Source organism: Punica granatum, chromosome 6 (assembly GCF_007655135.1).
Source record: "Punica granatum isolate Tunisia-2019 chromosome 6, ASM765513v2, whole genome shotgun sequence".
In the NCBI taxonomy this organism is placed as follows: Eukaryota; Viridiplantae; Streptophyta; class Magnoliopsida; order Myrtales; family Lythraceae; genus Punica; species Punica granatum.
The window spans coordinates 23,665,474-23,684,901 of NC_045132.1; the positions used below are offsets into that span (position 1 = coordinate 23,665,474).

General features: G+C 42.6%; 4 protein-coding genes across 6 annotated transcripts; 1 reads left to right on the forward strand and 3 right to left on the reverse strand.

Moving 5' to 3' along the window:
- Window positions 1-1,838: 1,838 nt before the first annotated feature.
- Window positions 1,839-5,223, forward strand: LOC116211917 (ACT domain-containing protein ACR4-like). Its single transcript, XM_031546458.1, has 7 exons — window positions 1,839-2,239; window positions 2,371-2,416; window positions 2,514-2,628; window positions 2,736-2,803; window positions 3,311-3,904; window positions 4,386-4,490; window positions 4,598-5,223. The coding sequence occupies exons 1-7, from the start codon at window positions 2,166-2,168 to the stop codon at window positions 4,949-4,951; spliced, it is 1,356 nt and encodes a 451-aa protein (XP_031402318.1). The 5' UTR covers window positions 1,839-2,165; the 3' UTR covers window positions 4,952-5,223.
- Window positions 5,224-9,168: 3,945 nt separating this feature from the next.
- On the reverse strand, window positions 9,169-12,255 carry LOC116210657 (photosynthetic NDH subunit of lumenal location 5, chloroplastic). The gene is made up of 7 exons (XM_031544621.1): window positions 12,095-12,255; window positions 11,760-11,984; window positions 11,517-11,667; window positions 11,315-11,403; window positions 10,598-10,652; window positions 10,157-10,242; window positions 9,169-9,544 (listed from the first exon to the last, which is right to left on the reverse strand). The coding sequence occupies exons 1-7, from the start codon at window positions 12,119-12,121 to the stop codon at window positions 9,392-9,394; spliced, it is 786 nt and encodes a 261-aa protein (XP_031400481.1). The 5' UTR covers window positions 12,122-12,255; the 3' UTR covers window positions 9,169-9,391.
- A 934-nt stretch (window positions 12,256-13,189) lies between these two features.
- On the reverse strand, window positions 13,190-14,536 carry LOC116212278. The gene has a single exon (XM_031546840.1). It carries the CDS (start codon window positions 14,534-14,536, stop codon window positions 13,190-13,192), a length of 1,347 nt encoding a protein of 448 aa, XP_031402700.1.
- Window positions 14,537-15,290: 754 nt separating this feature from the next.
- Window positions 15,291-19,418, reverse strand: LOC116210656 (5-methylthioadenosine/S-adenosylhomocysteine deaminase-like). 3 transcript variants are annotated; one of them, XR_004157539.1, is made up of 10 exons: window positions 19,058-19,417; window positions 18,791-18,963; window positions 18,547-18,705; window positions 18,156-18,305; window positions 17,608-17,751; window positions 17,116-17,272; window positions 16,611-16,783; window positions 16,169-16,224; window positions 15,618-15,832; window positions 15,291-15,519 (listed from the first exon to the last, which is right to left on the reverse strand). XR_004157539.1 is itself a non-coding variant. In XM_031544619.1 (10 exons), the coding sequence occupies exons 1-10, from the start codon at window positions 19,266-19,268 to the stop codon at window positions 15,430-15,432; spliced, it is 1,416 nt and encodes a 471-aa protein (XP_031400479.1). In that variant the 5' UTR covers window positions 19,269-19,417; the 3' UTR covers window positions 15,291-15,429. The 3 variants fall into 3 exon arrangements, 2 of the variants coding, with proteins under 2 accessions (XP_031400479.1, XP_031400480.1); XM_031544619.1 differs by having other exon boundaries at window positions 15,730-15,832; XM_031544620.1 differs by lacking the exons at window positions 15,291-15,519; window positions 15,618-15,832 and adding an exon at window positions 15,845-16,083 and having other exon boundaries at window positions 19,058-19,418.
- Between the last annotated feature and the right edge of the window lie 10 nt (window positions 19,419-19,428).

Sequence of the window (19,428 nt, forward strand, 5' to 3'; positions counted from 1 at the left end):
GACATGGCTTCCGGGTCTTCATCTTAATTATCGACCTTAAATCCAATAATTTACGTGGATTTACAAGTGGAATTGCTATTTGCTATGCCTAATTAATAGGTGGGGAGAAGAGACCCTTTCTAGATATGGAAAGATGACAGGAATATGATGAGGGGTAGAGAGAGGTGTTCCCTTAATTTGGAGGATGAGGTGGCCTTAAAAGCCACAACACCCCCCCAGATCTTACCAAAGATTTCACCACAGCTTTGAGTGATAATGCGTGGACAGTTTCCTTAAGGGCTAAAAGGGGTCCCCTAAAGCACATCAAAATCTTCACTTAGATTTCCCAAATGGCATAAAAGTCTGTGTTGGCTATGAGCTGTGCCTTCCCATGCATGCCTATGCTTGCTTCACAAAAATTCAATAAACAATTCAAGTCGGTCCTGCTATGGCAAGTCAAGTCGGACACGTATTGTGCCGCTTAAAGGTGTAAGTCCTCGGATTACAGCTGAGTCTGCTCTAAATTTATCAAAGAAATACATTGATTAATTCAATGAGAATAGTAACTCAGGACCGTGACGGCATAGTATCACTAGAACAAGTGTAATGTACATTTCCAATTAATCCAATAATGTCGAAGGATGCCAGCTAGCTCCAACAAGTTTCGGCATGCAATAACTGTGGAGAGAAAATGGACAAAATTAATTCGCGTACATTTATGTTACTTTAATTAATCATGTGTTTCTCATGTATCCTATAATTTCTGTACAAAAACACCATGTCCTTGTAAACAAGCTTACTTCGCATACAATGCAACGAGTAGGGTCGGTCCTCCATGTTAAGTATAGTTGGACATAGCACGACATATAGAAAGTGTAAGTTGTGAGGGTAAGGCTGGCAATTGCTTTAAAATATCGAGGAAACATATCGTTGTCAGCGAGAATGGAAAAATAAAATAAAATTAACTAGCCCGTAAGCACTACTGTAATGTCACATTGAAACACCATAACGTACATGTCCAACACCCCCGCCTGTTTCACCATGCATGATTAGTGGAAAAGGAAGGTACGAAAGCTAGCTATAGTACATTCGTGTTCATACTCCGCGGTAGGGCATGTATTATCCACAACCCATATTATTGGACCCGAACGCTTCGTCCTTTAAAACACCCCCGACGGACCCAATTACATCCCATAACCTCTCATATCTGGATTGCATAACAAACTAAAATATATATCTATATATATATATATATATTTCAAACTGAAACGGTCAAAACATAATTTATTGACAACTATTGATGTATCATAAGTATATTTTTATTCAGATTTACGAACGACAACGAGTGCATATGATACGGTTTTTGATAGCATTAGACGTATTGTGTGGATCAGAATCGCGGATCTCCGATTCGGTCTCTCCCGAATAGGGGAGAGTCCGAATAGGTTGGAGGTGGAGGGAGAGAGAAGGGGAGAGCCGCCTTATGAATAGGGGAGAGAGATCTTTCGGACACATTTTCCAAACCCTAGAGGGGACGACCAAGTGTCAAGACCGGGGGAGCCCCGTGGGCCCCACCTCCCCCTACAATACAATCCCCATTATAGTATACACCCAGTCACCCATTTTTTTTGGTAGATTGATTTCGATGATTCGACATTTATTTTTTTAAAATAAAATTTTAAATTCGAGTTCTATCTCTTACTGAACCAATTCTATTCAGGCTTAATTGGAGCATCCGAATATCGGGACCACCTAATGTATAAAAGAAATCAATTAATTAAATCACTTCTATACAAATTAATGAGATTTTTTTTTGGATGAATGATAATATATAATGGTATAAATATGGAAGAGAATGCTAATATTGTGGCCTTTCTCCTTCTCCTCTCTCTGTCTCTCTCTCTCTTCCAGGTCCCTCCAAAAGCTCTTCGTCCAGCTCAAGAGCCACAACCCCATTTTCCATTTGAGCTCACCCTCCACAGCTGTAATGGAATTCCCTCTCCCCAATTGAGATTTCTCACCCTATATCTCTGATGCACCCGCCCCCGCCCCCACCATATTAAAGCACGACAAGCCATACATACAAGGCTGCCCCCTGCAGCTTTCCATTCTCTCCTCTGCACCGACCTGACCCGACCCGAGCCCCACCTGTTCGTTCTGCTCTCCTTCTGGTTCAGTCGACAAAAATGGAGTATTGGCCTCCTTCGGTCGCCGTGGACGACGAGTTCGAGAAGCTCGTTCGCAGAGTTAACCCGCCCAGGTGCGCTTGTCATCCTCCTCCCTCGAAACCTGTCGTCAATTTCGCGAAATTCCCTGTTATTCGTTTGTGGGTTCTTTTTAAGGTTCTTGATCGTTGATGCTGTTGTTGTGTTTCTGGTGATGGGTTTTCAGGGTAACAGTTGATAACGATTCCAGCAAGAAGGCCACGCTGGTCAAGGTAATATCTTTCGCCGATCTGCATAATTGTTGCTGAACCGTGTTGGCTGCGTATATCTCGAGACCGCGATCGCGATAATCGGGTTTCGCGTTTTCAGGTCGATAGTGCCAATAAGAGGGGGAGCCTGCTGGAGGTGGTTCAGGTCCTGACGGATATGAATCTGTTAATTCGCCGGGCTTACATCTCTTCCGATGGAGAGTGGTTCATGGATGGTGAGACTTTGAATCTCAATCAATTCTCCACCTCTTTGCTTTCCCCACTTTTGATATTGGGCCTCAAATGATTGGTTTTTATTGATGGTTTCTCTTTTGTTTTGCAGTTTTCCATGTTACTGATCAGTACGGGAATAAGCTGGCTCAGGACGACGTAGCGGACCGAATTCAACAGGTCGATCTATTGAACAGTTCACTGAATTCTTCATTTGATTTGAGATTCTTTTTTTTTTTTTCAAATAGAGGGAAACTTTGTCAGTTACGGACCTTCATTTCTCGTTCTTTCTGGGGTCGTGATTATCGATCAATGCTTGAAGGTTTCTTCTTGATTATGGGGACTTGGCTTCGAATTTGCAGCATATAACATTTTTCACCTTTTCTTAAGAAGTAATTATTAGACAAAAAGTGTCAAGTGAAGTACAATTCTCTCTTTATTGAGGACTCCCTGTGCTAACTTACAGTAGAGACGTCAATTCAGAGTCTAATCATCATCAGGCTTCTTGTTTCGAATCATCGCCACCACGAGAAAGCTGTTCATTGACAATGATCTTACATATAGCAACAGATACAAGAATAGCAGCTGTTGCCGTCATATTCTGTACTCTCATGTTTCAGTTACATATGATTTCAATTTGAGCTGACAGTTAAGATGCTTTTCTTTTTTTCCCCTATCTGTGAACAGTCACTGGGACCTCGGGTTCGGAGCTTTCGGTCCCGGAGAAGCTCTGTGGACGTACAGTCAGCAATGGAGCACACCACAATTGAATTGACAGGGAGGGACCGCCCAGGCCTGCTTTCCGAGGTCTCCGCTGTCCTTGCTGACCTCAAGTGCAATGTTGTGGCTGCAGAGGTGTGGACACACAACTCGAGGATGGCCTCAGTCGTTTACATCACTGATGAGGCCTCGGGGAACCCCATAGATGACCCAGCTAGGCTTGACAAGGTGAAGCAGCTTTTATTGTACGTCCTCAAGGGAGACATGGACAAGAGGAGTGCTAACACGGCTGTCTCGGTCGGTTCCACACACACTGAGCGCAGGCTCCACCAGTTGATGTATGCTGACCGGGATTATGATGCTGATGATGGCTCGAGAGGGAGGGCGCGGGGAAAGCCATTTGTGACGGTGGAGAATTGTCGGGATAAGGGGTACACAGTGGTGTATTTGAGGTGCCAGGACAGGCCAAAGCTTATCTTTGACACAGTTTGCACTCTTACGGACATGGAGTACGTGGTTTACCATGGGACTGTGATTGCAGAAGGCCCTGAGGCTTATCAGGTATAAATGCATTTTGAGCTCTGTTTGGTTCTCGGCAAAAACTATGGCTTTCAGTTTTCTCACAAGGTTTTGCGGATGGCTCCTTTTTCCTTTTGCGCGAAATCCGATTTCCATTCTTTCATGTTTTGTCCACGCAGAAAACAGACATGGGTTTCATGATAAAATGCATTTCCTGAAGTGCAAGCTGACAGTAATGACCATTTTTCGTGTTTGACAAGGAGAAGCAAAGCTGAAAACTGCCACAGTCATCTACAACAAATTAGAAGCTCATTCATTCTCAAGTAGAAGTAACAAAGAAAATGCTAACGTGCATGATAGTTTATTTTGACTCCAGAAATTACTTCACCCTGATATCAATAATGCTTAAGAAATTTTTTTTTATACGGAATTAAAATGAATTGATTCCTCCGGAGTTGGCCTACGACTTCTTAGAAGGCAATACATTGTCCCTTAAACAGCTCCTGTTTGCTCTATATACCAGGAATACTATATCCGTCATATGGATGGGTACCCTATTAGTTCGGAAGCAGAGAGGCAACGGGTGATCAATTGCTTGGAGGCTGCCATCAAGAGACGAACTTCGGAGGTATGACTCTTGCATATATTTATATGTACGATTGAAATTTGAGCAATCCTAAATCATTTTTCTCTACCTTAATCTTTATTTTGTGACATTGTTGGATTATCGTGCAGGGGATGAGACTAGAGCTCTGTTGTGAGGACAGAGTCGGGCTTTTGTCAGATGTAACTCGTATATTCAGAGAGAATGGCCTCACAGTGACCCGAGCTGAGGTCACCACCAGGGGTTCCCAGGCCGTGAATGCATTCTACGTGACCGACTCCTCAGGGAAACCAGTCAAGAGCGAGACGATCGAGGCTGTCCGTAACGAGATTGGCCTGACAATCCTCCGTGTGACTGATGATTCCCAGTCGAAGCCTCTGGCCCATGAGAGCAGCACGACCGGGAAGTTCTCTCTGGGGAACCTGTTCCGTTCTCGGTCGGAGAAGTTCCTCTACAACTTGGGCTTGATAAGGTCGTGTTCTTGAAGTCGCTTCAAGTAGGAAAGTTTCCTGTACATGTTAGCGCAGGCTCGGTGAAGGAAAACTGTTGATCATGGAGTTGGCCGATCCACTTGGGTCAATCAATCACTTATTGATTATGTAGGGTCAAGAGATTGAATTTGCTAGATCGGGTTCTAACCTGTAAAGTTTGATGTAAATAGTCTTCAGTTCTTTCCTAGCTAGCCACTGTTCTTTAACAACATTGCACATAACATGAGATTCTGCTATGTTGCTGCACAAAAAGAAAGATTCTGGCCCTCGATCTTGTCAAATCCCGTTTCTCTAATCTAAGATCATACTTGGGTACAAAGGAACGAGAAAACTAATGTAACAGAAACCTCGACAAAAGCTAAGACTAAACGGCACGTGGAAGGATTCCAGCGCGAGATTCTGCGAAAACCCTTAGTACCGAACCTGGTCTAAGAAAGCGAAATGATTGGGTATGATAGGTATCGTCGGAACAGTAGTTTGTAGTGTTAGTAGTACAATGCACGGATACCAACTTACTTCAAGATCATTCTTCAATATGAAGGGAAGCTGTGAAGTGTGAAGGATGAAATTGTCCGGAGACAACTTTAAATCTTGATTGGGACAGGTTGGAATTTGGGGCCACAAGCCAGGCAGGCAATGGACGTAGATGTGACCCGCACCGGGAAGTTTTATCCAGGTTCGTCTCGTCTACTCATCGCATTGGACGCAGAATTGTCAATATATGTATCTTTCCTTTCATGTAGTGTAATTACCATGATGCACGTTCAAGTGATGTCACTTTTATCTTCACACGAAGAAATATCACCTCATCTTCAAAAGTCTGAAAATATGACCTGACCAGTGCATGTCGGAAATCAAAATATCACCTCATCTTGCCTTTAATACCACATGTTTTTATAATTTATCCTTTAGTACTTTTCTTTTTCTCTTCTTTTCACTAGTTCCCTCGGTTCCGTGAATTCCCGCAACGCACAAAAAAATGAGTAAACTGAGCCATTCGTTTGACAGGTGATCTCAAGGGGATTCGAACATGGAATGAGACAGATGCTTATACTCCTCCTTATCTCATCTAATCATGTCATCCGCTAGTCTTAAATTGTGTACCGACTTTTATTAAACAAAGTATATTATTCATAATTCTAGGTTAATATATATTTCATGTGAATCACATTTGAGCCGAGCGTAGTTATCAAAATTGCCCCCGAAATCGATATGATGCATAAGTTGGATCTAAGTATATAGCACTGCATCTGCATCACCTATAAATTATTGGAAAAAATGCATCATTAAATGCTTTTTGTGCAATAATAAATAGATAATTTGCGAATTGATGACTAGGAAGAGAAATTGACGAGAAGAACAGGAGCAGGTGAGTCACATAGGAAATGAGGACTTAATTAACGGGGGATTAATTGTTAATCGAGGGGATAAAGACGACAAGTCGTCTAGATTTGACTTTTTTTTTTTTCCGAATCACTCATTAATGAGAGCGCCGGAATGGGCAGTGGTGGTCGGAGTTAGGTGTAAGGGCTGCGTAGGCTATTTAATAACCCAAATTTGATTGGTCGGAATCTGCACATAAATATCTTGGTTGGATTCAAGTGATGGATTATTGATTACACACTCATGATTTTGATTTAGTGCCCACCACATCTTAATCATTATTTTCGTGAGGAATTTCCTTTTTCCCCACGTGGAAAGGCATCGTGGAAAATCCAAGTGGAAATTCCCCACGTTAACGTATCAATGGTTCCTCTTTCTTTACAGCTCATGATAGATGAAATTTAATTATCTTGTTTTGTAATCTTCGAAACGGTTAGCAGTAGCACACTCAACATAGTTATAGTAGCCCAATTTGATGATATGCTTCTCATAATAGTCCTTCTTGGTGATTATTGATGTAATGGGAAGGCTATGAGTTGTGATGCTAAAATAACATAAGAACTATTTTTACAAGAAAGAAGAATTATAAATGATGTGTTGGAAGGAGGTGGACGTCCTGAAAAATGACCCGTGTGATGACGATATCGCGGAATTGTTGCTGAAATTAAATTCGATCAGGTTGTATCCTGATTGGAGGATTTAGCATGAGAAGGGCCATTTGGGCTCCATTTCTTTGCTCTACACACACTTTTTCCAACTGCCATAATTGCTACCTTCCCATTATCTCTCATTATTTGGGCTATTGAGCAAGATAATCTCCCTACATGATTAATAAAATAAATTATTTTGGAAAAAAAATAAAGAGAAACAATTCGTAAGGAAATGTCCTTGAAGTTTAGGAGTGTGTTTGGATTGAGAGTTGAGTTTTAGTTTTAATTGGTTTGTAATGATTGTATTGTTGAATTATGAGAAAAAGTGTAAAAAAGTGATAAATAATTGAGAGAAAATAATGATTAAGTAATGATTGTATTGTTGAATTGTGAAAAAGTAATGAATAGTTGAGAGAATTTAATATTAAAAATTGAATTGAATGATTAAAAATATTTTAAAAATAAAAAAAGTAATAATTGTAATATTGAATTGAAGATAAGTGAAGTTGAGTTAAATTTTGTTGCGAAAACAAACACACCTAGGTGTTGTAGTGGATTATGTTGTCAGCCTGATGTATACAGTGACCGTAATGATTCTGCAATTACGACTTCCCAGAGGACAAAACTGCAAAAAGAGAAAAAAAAAAAAAGGGGAAGAGAGAGAGAGAGAGAGAGAGAGAGAGAGAGAGAGAGAGGGGGGACAGTCAACGACAGAATCTTCAACGGAGGAATTGCTGTTATCCTTCTTCACGGAACCGAGGCAGGTGGGACCCAGCCGTGACATGGGATCCGTCGCGTTCATCCCGCTCTCCTCTACCCGCCGATGCACACGTGGCAGAATCTGTCCCGTTCAGCCAGTACCGTGCGGGCCCGCTCCCGGTCTGTACGTTCACGTTGTTGTCCTGCTTCTTGTTCTGCAGCCACTGTCTCCGTTATTTACTGTCACGTGGCTTGGACCGTAAGAAGATCAGCCTCCGCGCACGTGCGTGAAGACGACCCGACCCCGAATTGTTTAAACGGGTCATGTCATCATCCCTTTTAAAATTTATAATCTAATCTAATTATGAGACGTAAGTTTATTAGTGCTTGTCAATTTCTTTTGACATGACGATGACCGGTCATGCGTGTTAGACATTCCAAATCTTTCTCTCTATGATTCTATTATCATTACGCCTTTTGACATTTTGCTATTAATGATTATGTTTCGACTTCCCGATCCAAACCTTTCAAATTTTGCGATAATCATAAAAGCATAAGTTTGATTCTATCGCTTTATCCTCTTAATGTTTCGTAAGGAATCTCTTAACCGGCACCATCTTTAAATCTTGGTTTACCTCCGTATCATTAACATATTGTCGTCGAGGGTTCTCTTCCAGCGGGCTTCAACACGGCGGGCCTGTTTTAGATAGAACGAAAGCCTGGCCTTAAGTTCATGCTTGGAAGTTGAATCAGATGGGTCGAGCCCAACCCTAGGGATTTAAGCTCCATCGGCAACCGTCAAATGCGGCCACAAGTATTAGTAAGGGTTTACTTCCCAAACAATCGGACAATTATTTGGTGTGCTCCAAGGTACCGTTCTGGAGCCAGAGAATTTCCCGAGTATCACACAATTCATCTGTAGTTTTCACTTTTCTGTCTAATGAATTTTATTTATTTATTTATTCAGAAATTAGTAATCTTGGTAGGTCTCTTCTTTTTTGAGACTTGGGCCACACTACAACCTGAACCAGCACAACCCAGCCCATGAATCAGGTGCCATTCATCCCCCAAAGTAGTTGGGCCATAAACGGGGAAGGGGGTTGATTGCGTCACATTTGTCACTTTTTCTTGGAAATTAGTTCTTTTGCCCCATTGATTTTACAATGTTATTATTATTATTACTTTTTTCGATATATAAAGCCAAATCAGTGGGCTTCTAAATGTGGTACTTAGTGACCCACTAATTATATAAAGTTTTCCCCACGTAATTTTTTTTTTTCATAAAACTCAAAACCAATTTCTTCTTTAAACGGAATAAGTCACCAACTGCTTAAATCATCTGTTTCTTCACCCACCTTGAGTTTCGACCCCCTGGAACCACCTCTTAAAATCTGTCCTTTTTTTTTTTCCCCAGTTGAATGGACTCCTAAATCTGTCTCAGACAATAAACATAAGCAAACGGCACGGAAAATGGTACTCTGGAAATCCAACAACATATATAAGGTTGCATTTCATTATAATCTCTGACAAGCTAACAGTTTCGAGCTCCCGAATGAATGAAACCTATGATGTTCATGAGTACAACAACCTAATTTTCAAAAAACATCTCGGCAACTCCAGCCTTGGTCCACGGTTCTCGGTTTCTCTATAAATAAGCAAAACGAGAAAAAAGAAGAGCATTATCGAAGTGGAGCTCAATTATTTAGGCCACAGGAAGCTCCCCACAATCTGCAATCACGACTCGTTTCCTAGGACGGTCTCCTCTGTCTGTTTCCTGCGACTCGATCATCTTAACAATATCCATGCCTTCTATAACTTGCCCGAACACAACGTGCCTCTGATCCAACCATGGAGTCTGCCATTTAAACCAGGGTTTGAAACGTTAATTTCTCTGTTTCATCAACAAGGGATACTCTGAACTATTCCAATGCAAAAAGAAACACGAAGCAGATACCCTCAGCGTACTCTTAAATATGAAAGCAACCATGATAGGTAAAAGCTTGACTCAACCGTTCTGATGGATCGCATCTCACAAGGACAATACAATTACGAGATTTTTCCAGCCCCTATGGGCATAGTTTCTTAATTAAAAAGCTTGTACATAGCAGGAAAAACTGGTCAAGAGGTGAAAGAATCCTATAAATTTTTTCCCTGGGGAAGGAGAATTTTCCTAGGGAACATGCAGTGACAGTTTGAGGTTCTGACAAGTATCACGGTGCTTCAATGTCCTACCAGAGATTATACATTAAAACAAATAGAACTGAGAAACCTACATGTCAATCATGGATAACAAGCAGGATTTTCCTCGAAGATACAATAACATTGAAAAAAATGCTTCTATGGTCTATTCGAAAGATAAATGACGAAAGCAACATAAAAACACATTCAACCCACAATCATAATACCACGCAATTTATTTCAAACAGCAAAACCTTCAATTTGCAGGGAAATGCAAGTAAGAAAGTACCTTCACAGTGCAAATGAAGAATTGGCTTCCATTAGTGTTGGGGCCCGCATTTGCCATGCTAACCACACCAGGTCCAATGTGGGCCACTGTCATTCACTTGTGTTTTAGAATTGGAAGGGTACAAATGACAAAAATGAATATATAGAAATGCAATATAAGACTGCAATAGTCCAAAGAAATGACATTCCTTCATCAATTAAATCGCAAGGATGGGCGACAATTTAGAATTCTGTGTTTCAAACCAGGCATCCTTATTGTGTCAATATTAAAAAAGCAAACTATTTTCAATTGACCCTTAAGGATCAAATAATAGGGGTTGAGAAAATCATTGAGTCAGATCATGATTGAATTTATCTAAAAAGTTGCCTTAGTGGGATTCTTTGCAAAGAACCACAAATCCATTAAAAATGTTAATTAATAGAAACCAAGATATCATCTTACACTTGAAGTTCTCATCCTTAAATGTACGGCCATATATACTTTTGCCTCCAGTTCCCTGCAAAAGACGTAAAATTCAGATGAATAAAAATGACATTGCGCGCTAATAAGTGCACCACAAGGGACAGATAAGATCGGCATACAGACTTTTCACAATATCTTTTAGAAGAATAAAATGCAGAACCAAATTCGAGATCTCACCCAAAAGTTATAATATTGTTTAAAAGCTCAAACTCTGATGGAGTTAATGCATGAAAAATCTCAGAAGCTGTAAACGTTCGAGGTCAGGCTTCCAGAGACAGTACAAAACTAGCGATCTATTCAATCTAGAGAAGATGAAGGCTAATGTTCATGTTTAACCTCCATGGACCCATTTCTTCAGAGGTAACACTTCGATTGGCTTTATGAGGCCACCACCTAATTCATCTGCCCTATGCAGAACTGCATAAAAAGCTCAAATCATGTTGCATCTTGAGCATGAAATAGAAACCTAAGCTTATGATAGTACATATCCCTAGCCTTGAATTACGACTAAACTTTCCAGTTTCCAATCTAAACATACAGGGTATAACAGCCTTTCCATGGTTGACGTATCCTGACTTTCGGTTTCAACTGCAAGTAAGACAAGGATCTGACCTACATTGCCTTCATCAAAGAAATTCAATTCAGGGACATAAAAGAAGGGCCTTGGCTTGCCAACTGGGAAAAACAAATACCCACATTTCCCTTGTCGAAATCACCTCCTTGAATCATGAAATCTTTGATCACACGGTGGAAAGCGGAGCCTTTGTAACCAAAGCCTTTCTCCCCTGCAGGTGACAGATAGAAAGTTGACACCTTCAAGCACCATTCAGGATTTTCAAGAAAAGCTCTTAGCTTTAAGTCAAGAGAGAGACTGCAACTGAGGATGAAAATGGAGGACCTGTGCACAGAGCGCGGAAGTTCTCTGCCGTCTGCGGAACATCGTCGCCAAACAATCCAATCACGATTCTCCCGGCAAGCTTCCCGACGGGGTTCCCAATGCTAATGTCAAAATAGACTTTATTGGTTACTTTCGATTGCAGTGCTGCCACCTGAAATTATAAGCTTTACCACTTTCAGACTAATCAAAAACCCATAATGTCTCATCAAATCCCGACTTTTGGCCAAGCTCAACCGTACTGACCTCAGCGCTAGCACGAATCGAGCGGGGGCAGCGGAAGTTCCTCCGAGAACACGAGGAATTCAGAGGGAGGAGGCGCAGAGAGGCCGAGCTCGAGCTCGAGCTCGAGCACGACCACGACAGATTCGCGTGCAACGGGGGTCCAACTCGAACGCGCACGGCAGAGCGAGCGGGACAGTTGAGAGCGTTGACCGGAGAGACCTGCGGGCGGAGGGCACCTGCATTCGACTGAAAAGAGAGGAAGAAGAAGCTCCCAAGTGAGAATGGAGCGACGACGAAGGGAGACGATAGGAGGGTACAGCAGAAATTGAGCCGGATACTAGTGGAGAAGACTCTACCAAGGTCGTCAAGGAAGAAGCCGCCATGGGAGAGGAAGAAGAATGAAGATTTGCAGTCTGGGGGGGACGGAGATGTAAATGGCGGGGTAAGCTGATAAGAGAGGAGACAGACGGCTGGGGGACTTGCGGATTTCTGCGTCGTCCTGTCTGAAGATTTGATATTTTTTGGGAGCTGATCACCGTGAGATGAGAGGAGATTTTTTTTTTTTTTACCGTTGAGTCTAAGTTTTACCGGACTAATTATGAGACTCCGTGAATTCCCAACAATAATCACGCCAAAACATTCTCATAATTTTGAAGAATTTCGAATTCCGAATCGAGTTGATATTTCAATCCCTCCTTAATCATAGATCAAACCCCTTAAAATTGAGATGAGCTAATTCCACTAGAGGAGGGCGGAGACTTTGATTTTATTGAGGAGTTTTTTTAAAAAAATTATTATTGAGAGTTTTGCGATGCCTCTCCGCAATGTAATAGCTACCTTATTAATACTTTCAAAGAATTTGAAAATCTTATGTTATCCATTAAGACCTCAATTTGCATTTCAAAATCTCTCGGAGATAATGTTTTAAACTTAAATATCGAAATATAAGCATTTAGGTATTGCAAGTAGGCTTTCGTACGAACATGTCCCACTTGATTTCCATTTTATTCTTCTTACCAACTATGAACCAGCATATGTGCTATAGAAAAAAATATTGATTGAATAAATATTACTCATTAATGTACTATTGATAAATATTACTCAACATTTGGCTCAAGAGATGGCATTGTTCCCCGTTAGCATCCAAGGTTTGCTTACCGCCCTCAATGGGCTTTACCTAAGCCTCGTAAAGGCCCAAATTCAAGCCCATACCCCAAATTGAAACCCAAGAAAGGCAATGACAATTTGACATCTCCCCTGCACCACTTTCATTTCACAAAAGAAATGCACAATTTTTATTTTTGCTAGGAAAGGTAATTCAATTCAATCTCAGGAAAACAAATGGCAGAACATACATTCATCAAATTCTTTACCAAAAACACCAAACGTTCATCAAGAGACAACACGTGATTGTTTAAGCAGAAGACCCATAGTCGGTTCTTTTTCATTGATCATTTCCTCCCGGACTTCTTGGGGTCCGGGGAGGTCTCCGAGCAGTCGACGGAGCTCCCTCTTGCGTGCCTCTTCTTCTTCCTCCGTAGCTTCTCGCACACGAAGGCCTTCTCGAGCTGCTCCACCCTCTGCGACAGGGAGCTGAGCAGCCGAGTCTGCCTCTCGTTCCTCTCGAGCAGCTCCGCCATCATCCGCATCATCTTCCCGTTGTCCTCCATCATTCTCTCCAGCAGCTCCTTGCTCCTCCTGCTCCTCTCTCCGTCTCCTCCTCCATTCTCTTCTTCCTCCTTCCCGTCACGCTCGCGCTTCTCCTCGTCTTCCTCTGCAGCGCCGCTAGCTACAGGGCAGGCATTCTCCTCCGCTTCTTCGATTAAGCTCTGCGGATTGGGGGAGGAGTCTGTCTGGCTGTCCGTTCGCGTCCCTCCGGAGCATTCACTAGTCGTTGGAACCGGACTCTCCTCTGCACCTGTCTTCGCATTTATTACATTCGCATTGACCCGATCATTTTCCTCGACCCTCTCGTCAACGTCGCAGATGCACATCTCCGACTCCTCTCCACCCGCTCGCTCATCGATCATCGTATTTTCGCAGCCACAGTCATCGAGGCGCTCGGCCTCACCTGCCGACTCATCCATCCTCTGATCAGCATCGCCATGGTTCTTGACCTCAGCTTCTGCCCCCTTCAGTCGTCGAGGAATGTCCAATTCCTCTCTTATAGCCTCCGGAGAGCTCGGAGCTGGCTCACCAGTGCCAGAATCATCAACTTGAGCAGCCTCCTCCGTCGTGTTACCTCCATTATCAGCTCGCCCTTCGACTTCCGCAGCTCGGTCAGCTTCGGCAGCCGGTTCAGGCTCAGCAACAGGACAGACAGCGACAATCTCATCAACCTTCTCCTGCAGAGCGATCGCCCTTTTGATCACCGCCTTCCTGCAGTCCCTGACACCGGAATCCACCCCCCTGACGGAATCCAACCTGAAGAGCACGTTCATCAGCATCTCGCTCATCCTCAGCCTCTCCCTCGGGTCCCTCCGCATCAGCTCGACCTCGTCCGGATCCGACACCCTCCTCTCGACCTCCTCCACCTCCCTCCTCAATGCCGCGATCCTCCGCACGCTCTTCCTCACGAGGAACCCTCTGAACACCTTCTGGATCTTCAGCGCGGATCCCGACCGCTCCCGCTCGGGCTCCACGAAGTGGACCGGGATCGAGACGACTTTCGGGGGACGCGTAGCCTCCTCCGGGGCATGCACCGGTTGTTTCTGAACAGGGACAGTTCTCACGCCGGGGTAGTAGTATCGAGGATGAGAAGGCGCATTCCTTGGGCTCCTGAAGAATGGACTATCCATGGCTGTAACTGAATTCGCTTGTCTGCTGTTTTTCCGAATCTTTTCTGTTGATTATCTCTGTGAATCTTTGGATGGAGATGGAATGGAGCTTCGAGGGAATATATAGGGGTGCTTGAAGAAGAAAGGAAGGGAGGAGGGGATCTGCAAGAGCAGAGAGGACGCAAAAGTTCGAGAAGTTTCTATGTAGAGGATGAGAGATTTTCCTTCTCTCTGAGGTTTCGGGCGGGGGTCAAGTCTCTAGATGGCCGTGGATGCTTCCATCGTCATCGCTGCTATCAGCCCGGTGGTCCCCCCACGGAATGACGTGGCCGAGGTTAGCTGCCAAGTAGGATCCTGGATTAAAATTGCACATGTGGCCTCAGCTTCTCTTTGTATCACAGAAATAGCCACAAAGTAACTTTTTCTTCCCTTTTTTTTTTTTTGGGTGGGTAAAACAAGAGACTTCATTGGGCTTTGAAACTAATTATGTTTTGGTGTCGACGTCGAAAACTAATCCTGTATACATGTCAGCACGTCAATGACCACGAGGTATTTTCAGTGGATTTATAATCTTTATGCTTCGGACAAAATTCATCCTAGAAGCTCACTTTACAGCAGGACAATATTCGAGTTTTTTGATTGCTCGCGATTTTCCGAGCTGATGGGAGCTTTTTGTGTTGATTACTGAACTCGATATCTCAAACAACTGTTAGTCATCAACCAGGATTGAAGACTTCCGGACTATGAGCTCGTTCCAGCAGGAATCAAAGAGACAAAATTCAAAGCACATAAATAGCTGATTGAATTGAAGCAAGAAATAATTCCAGCAACTCCACTTCTGTAGAATAAGTAAATTGACAAAAAACTTGCAGATGTTTATTGAACCACCAGCGTCTAAAAACAGCCTCAATTTACTATACCATGTTCATTCTATTTGGTATCCGGATGCCTGCTCTCTTCAGTAGTTGAGTTGAAGCTTCCTTCGCTAATGAAAGAATTTCTTCCTGTCAAAGGTTCAATTCCGATCAGCAACTAAAATTAGGGGTGGATTGGATACGGGGATCGTCAAGATGGTAATTGGAGGGAAAATCTGAGCAGATACCTTCTGGCTAGTATGCTTTGAGTCTATTTGAACAAAACTTCATTTCTCGAAATGGTGAAAAAGTAACTAGCGGGGGATGGCATAGAAATAAACACAAGTTTCCTTAAGTTACCACATTGACAGTTGAAATCTTCTTATCCTTCATGATCCATCGACCGTTGCACATGACAGAGACGATGTTCTCTGTTCGCATGCAATATACCAGGCTGGAGATGCTGCAGTTCAGCAAGAACATTAGCTGGACGCACAAGCTGTCAGTTCTGTCATCTTGAAGAACAAATCCTCCAGATAGATGCTAAATTCCGCATTTGTAAAACATGAAACACTCGTGGATGGCCAACGTAATTATTTTGAGAACGACTTGCGAAATACTGGAGTCCAGAAGAACCTTTAATTTAACACTGTTGAAGATAATTTGAACTTCATCTCATTCTCGTTGTGGTTGGTGACTTGTTCAAGTGTAAAGCTAATTGAAGAGTGCATACAATGGACACTTGTTAACATCCCTATTTGAAAAAATAAAAATAAAAATAGAAAAGGAGATTCGGTACCTGTCGTGAAGGGGAACCATAGACCAAGTGCGGGGATTTATGACAACCAAATCTGCCTGCAAACAAGAAAGATATAAGCCTTGACATGGAATCTTTTGGATTCCGTCTCATGGAAAGATATCACAATGCAGATTAATAAAATACATGGACATACTAATGAAAGGTAAATGTCAATTCACATCATTTCCTCATTGCCTAATACTCTCAAGAAGGAAATTTTTATCACTCTTCAGAAATATAGGTTTAACCACTATATTACACCTTGCTCCATTCATAGACTTTCTTATAAAGCAAGATCCCTATCTCGTAACTCTGGCTCAACAAATGATACTCACATTAGCTTCTTGTAACGAATCAAACATTTCAAATTCAGAAAAAAAAAAAAGAAAGAAAGAAAGAAGAAGAAGAAGGTACACAAATGTTCTGAGTCAATAAAACTGACCTTCTTCCCAACTACAAGTGATCCTATTTCCTTATCCCACAGTACTGATTTTGCACCATTAATTGTGGCCATTTTAAGTACTGTTTCAGCAGGAAGAGCTGTAGGATCAGTTGTTCCATTTGCATAAACTTCACGTCCTTTGTTTATTAGTGAAGCTACGTACATCTCATCAACTGCACAGGAGACAAATGACAAATCCACTTCACTGCAAGCTTCACTTTGAATTTCATTTAGTCACAAGAAAGTTCTTGCCCAATTATCTGTGAAATGTTTGACATGCAATCAGAGCCAAGGAGAAAGGCCTTTGTCCCTGGGAAATAACTTAACTTGCAAGGACAGCAAATCTGACTAGTCGATGACTGGAAACAATCAATCACATTTTGCTTTGCAAGATTATAATTGAAAAAGATTCCAGAGGAACCCTGAAATCATCTAAAATTGAAGTGGATCATCCAACCTCAGAAGTGCAATAATTTGAAGATAAGTTTCAGAAATAAGGACAAACCGATGCTCATTCTATTGTTTGATGGTGCCCCATCTGTTCCGAGTGAGACACAGATGCTGGCATCAAGCATTTCTCTGATTGGTGCAAATCCAAGCATTCTCATTGCAGCGGCAGGACAGTGAGAGACTTTAACTCCAGCACGAGAAAGAAAATCAATCTGACCAGAGACACGGTAATTAGAGTTTGAAGCACATTGAAACATAAGACATTAAGAGTTCGACACATTTCGCTAATGCCTGAGTAAGAAAGCAAAACATAAAAGATAGACCTAATCTAGTCATTACAAGACATGTCATATCCGTTTCATGTCATTTCACAACTATAAGTCCAGCGACGTCTTCATTGCATCATGATCTTCACTTTGCTGCAACTAAATCACTATTATAGCAGAGAGTCCTCCAACGCCTTTATTTCTGTCTCACTCACAAAATTCAAAATATGGTGCAACAGAGCAAAAGAGAAACAAGACAATGTCAAGCAGAGGCTACTCACCTCCGCATTATCGACCCAAACTGTATGAGCAGCTAGCAAATTATTCTGTAAAAACTCCATCTTCTCCAAGTGTGTGACTGTTCCATGCTCCACTTTTCGTGTTTTAACTATAAGCTGGTTCTCATACGGTATCTCTGCAACATGCTGAGCAAAACAAACATCAATTTGTTCAATTTAAGTACCAGATTTTAAAGTTGCCCCAAAATTGGCGTCATGACTTTCCATTTACTCGGTAACATGAGAATAAAAGGATCGTGTAACTTTTCTAGAGATAGAAAACATAGCAAGTTTCATACATGACCCTACTGTAGGATATACAGGTCAACGCAGCACCATTTAGCAAAATCCAATGCCGGGTTACCATTCCAAAAGGATGTGCATTTCAAGAATGTAGGCAACAAGGTAAGAGAAGGTCTTCACAGTTTAGAAAAACTCCGGCATGTACTGTGACTTTACCATTTCCACCAACGTTAACAACCTCCAAAGTCGAACTTCTCTTTACCAATTAACAACTATTTCCCAATCCAAAATATAGAGAGTGGGGTTACCATGTGGATTACAGTAGCTAATTCTCTAGCCGTATCCCGTGTTTTAAGCAGTAAATCATCAGTCGAATTCATGATTTGCCTGATTCCAAGCCACACTCTGATGCGCCCATCTGCTGTATCATGGTGCTTCCGGTAGAGCTCCTTTTGCAACTGAAACCTTCAAGTAGATTGCTTCTCAGATATTCATAGTTACCATAGTCATAATTTATAACTTTTTCTTACAGCTAAATTAGGACCAGATATTCATGCTAACTCAGTGAATTTTCAAGCAGACGACAGCTTTATCATAAATACCCACAACTTAATTGATTTAAGTTCAACTTGATCATGATAGTAAGTTTTACGAGGCAATCTGACAATCAACGAACAATCACAATTATCTATCTGCAACCTGAATACAATCTTCTGCGGTTCGATTGGCCCATGGTTCTGGCAGACCGTCACCAGAATCCATTATAGATTGGGCCAAGCAGGCGCGCAGTCCCAGCAGCTCCACCGCTCTTGCCATTCCGGGCACGTGCTGCCCTCCAGCTTCAGCGAAACAAGTAACCTAATCCGATAAATCAGAGCCATCCTCAATCTTAATTCTCGTTAATACGTTGAGTCTTTGTCAAATAAATGCAGAAAACGCTTACGCCGGAGTGAATGAGCTCGACGCCACAGAGCAAAGTGGAGATGTAGGAGTCCTCCTCGGTCATGCTCGCCTCGTAAGGCCAAATGCGGTGATGAAGCCATGTCATCAGGTCGACGTCGTCGGCGATGCCTCTTGCCAGCTGCTGAGAGGTATGAACGTGCGTGTTGATGAAACCTGCTTTCAGTGTGACCAGAGCAGAGCAAACGAAAGGTTACGGACGGAGTCGAATATGTTCAGAGCAAATGGTTGAGCAACGTCAAGGTAATGCCTGGCAGCAGGATTTGTCCGCGGAGGTCAACGATTTCTCCCGCTGTACCGGAGAACTCGGCGAGGATGTCTCCCGACTGGCCGATGGCCTTGATCTTGTCGTGCTCTATCGCCATCCCGCCGTTCCGGAACACTCGGCTGTCCGAGTCCACGGTGACGATGGTAGCATTGTGGAGGATGATGAGTGAGGAGCTTGATCTCTGGGCTTCCATGGCAGAATTTGAGCTCGCTGCACGGCGACTGTCCACTGGGAGAGCTTCGTCGGTACTGACTGAGACTGACTGACTATCGTTGACTTTAACCCCGGAGAAGAGAAGCCTCTCTTTCGTTGAGGACGACCGACGCCAGCGCGCGCCGCCATTTGGCGGATTC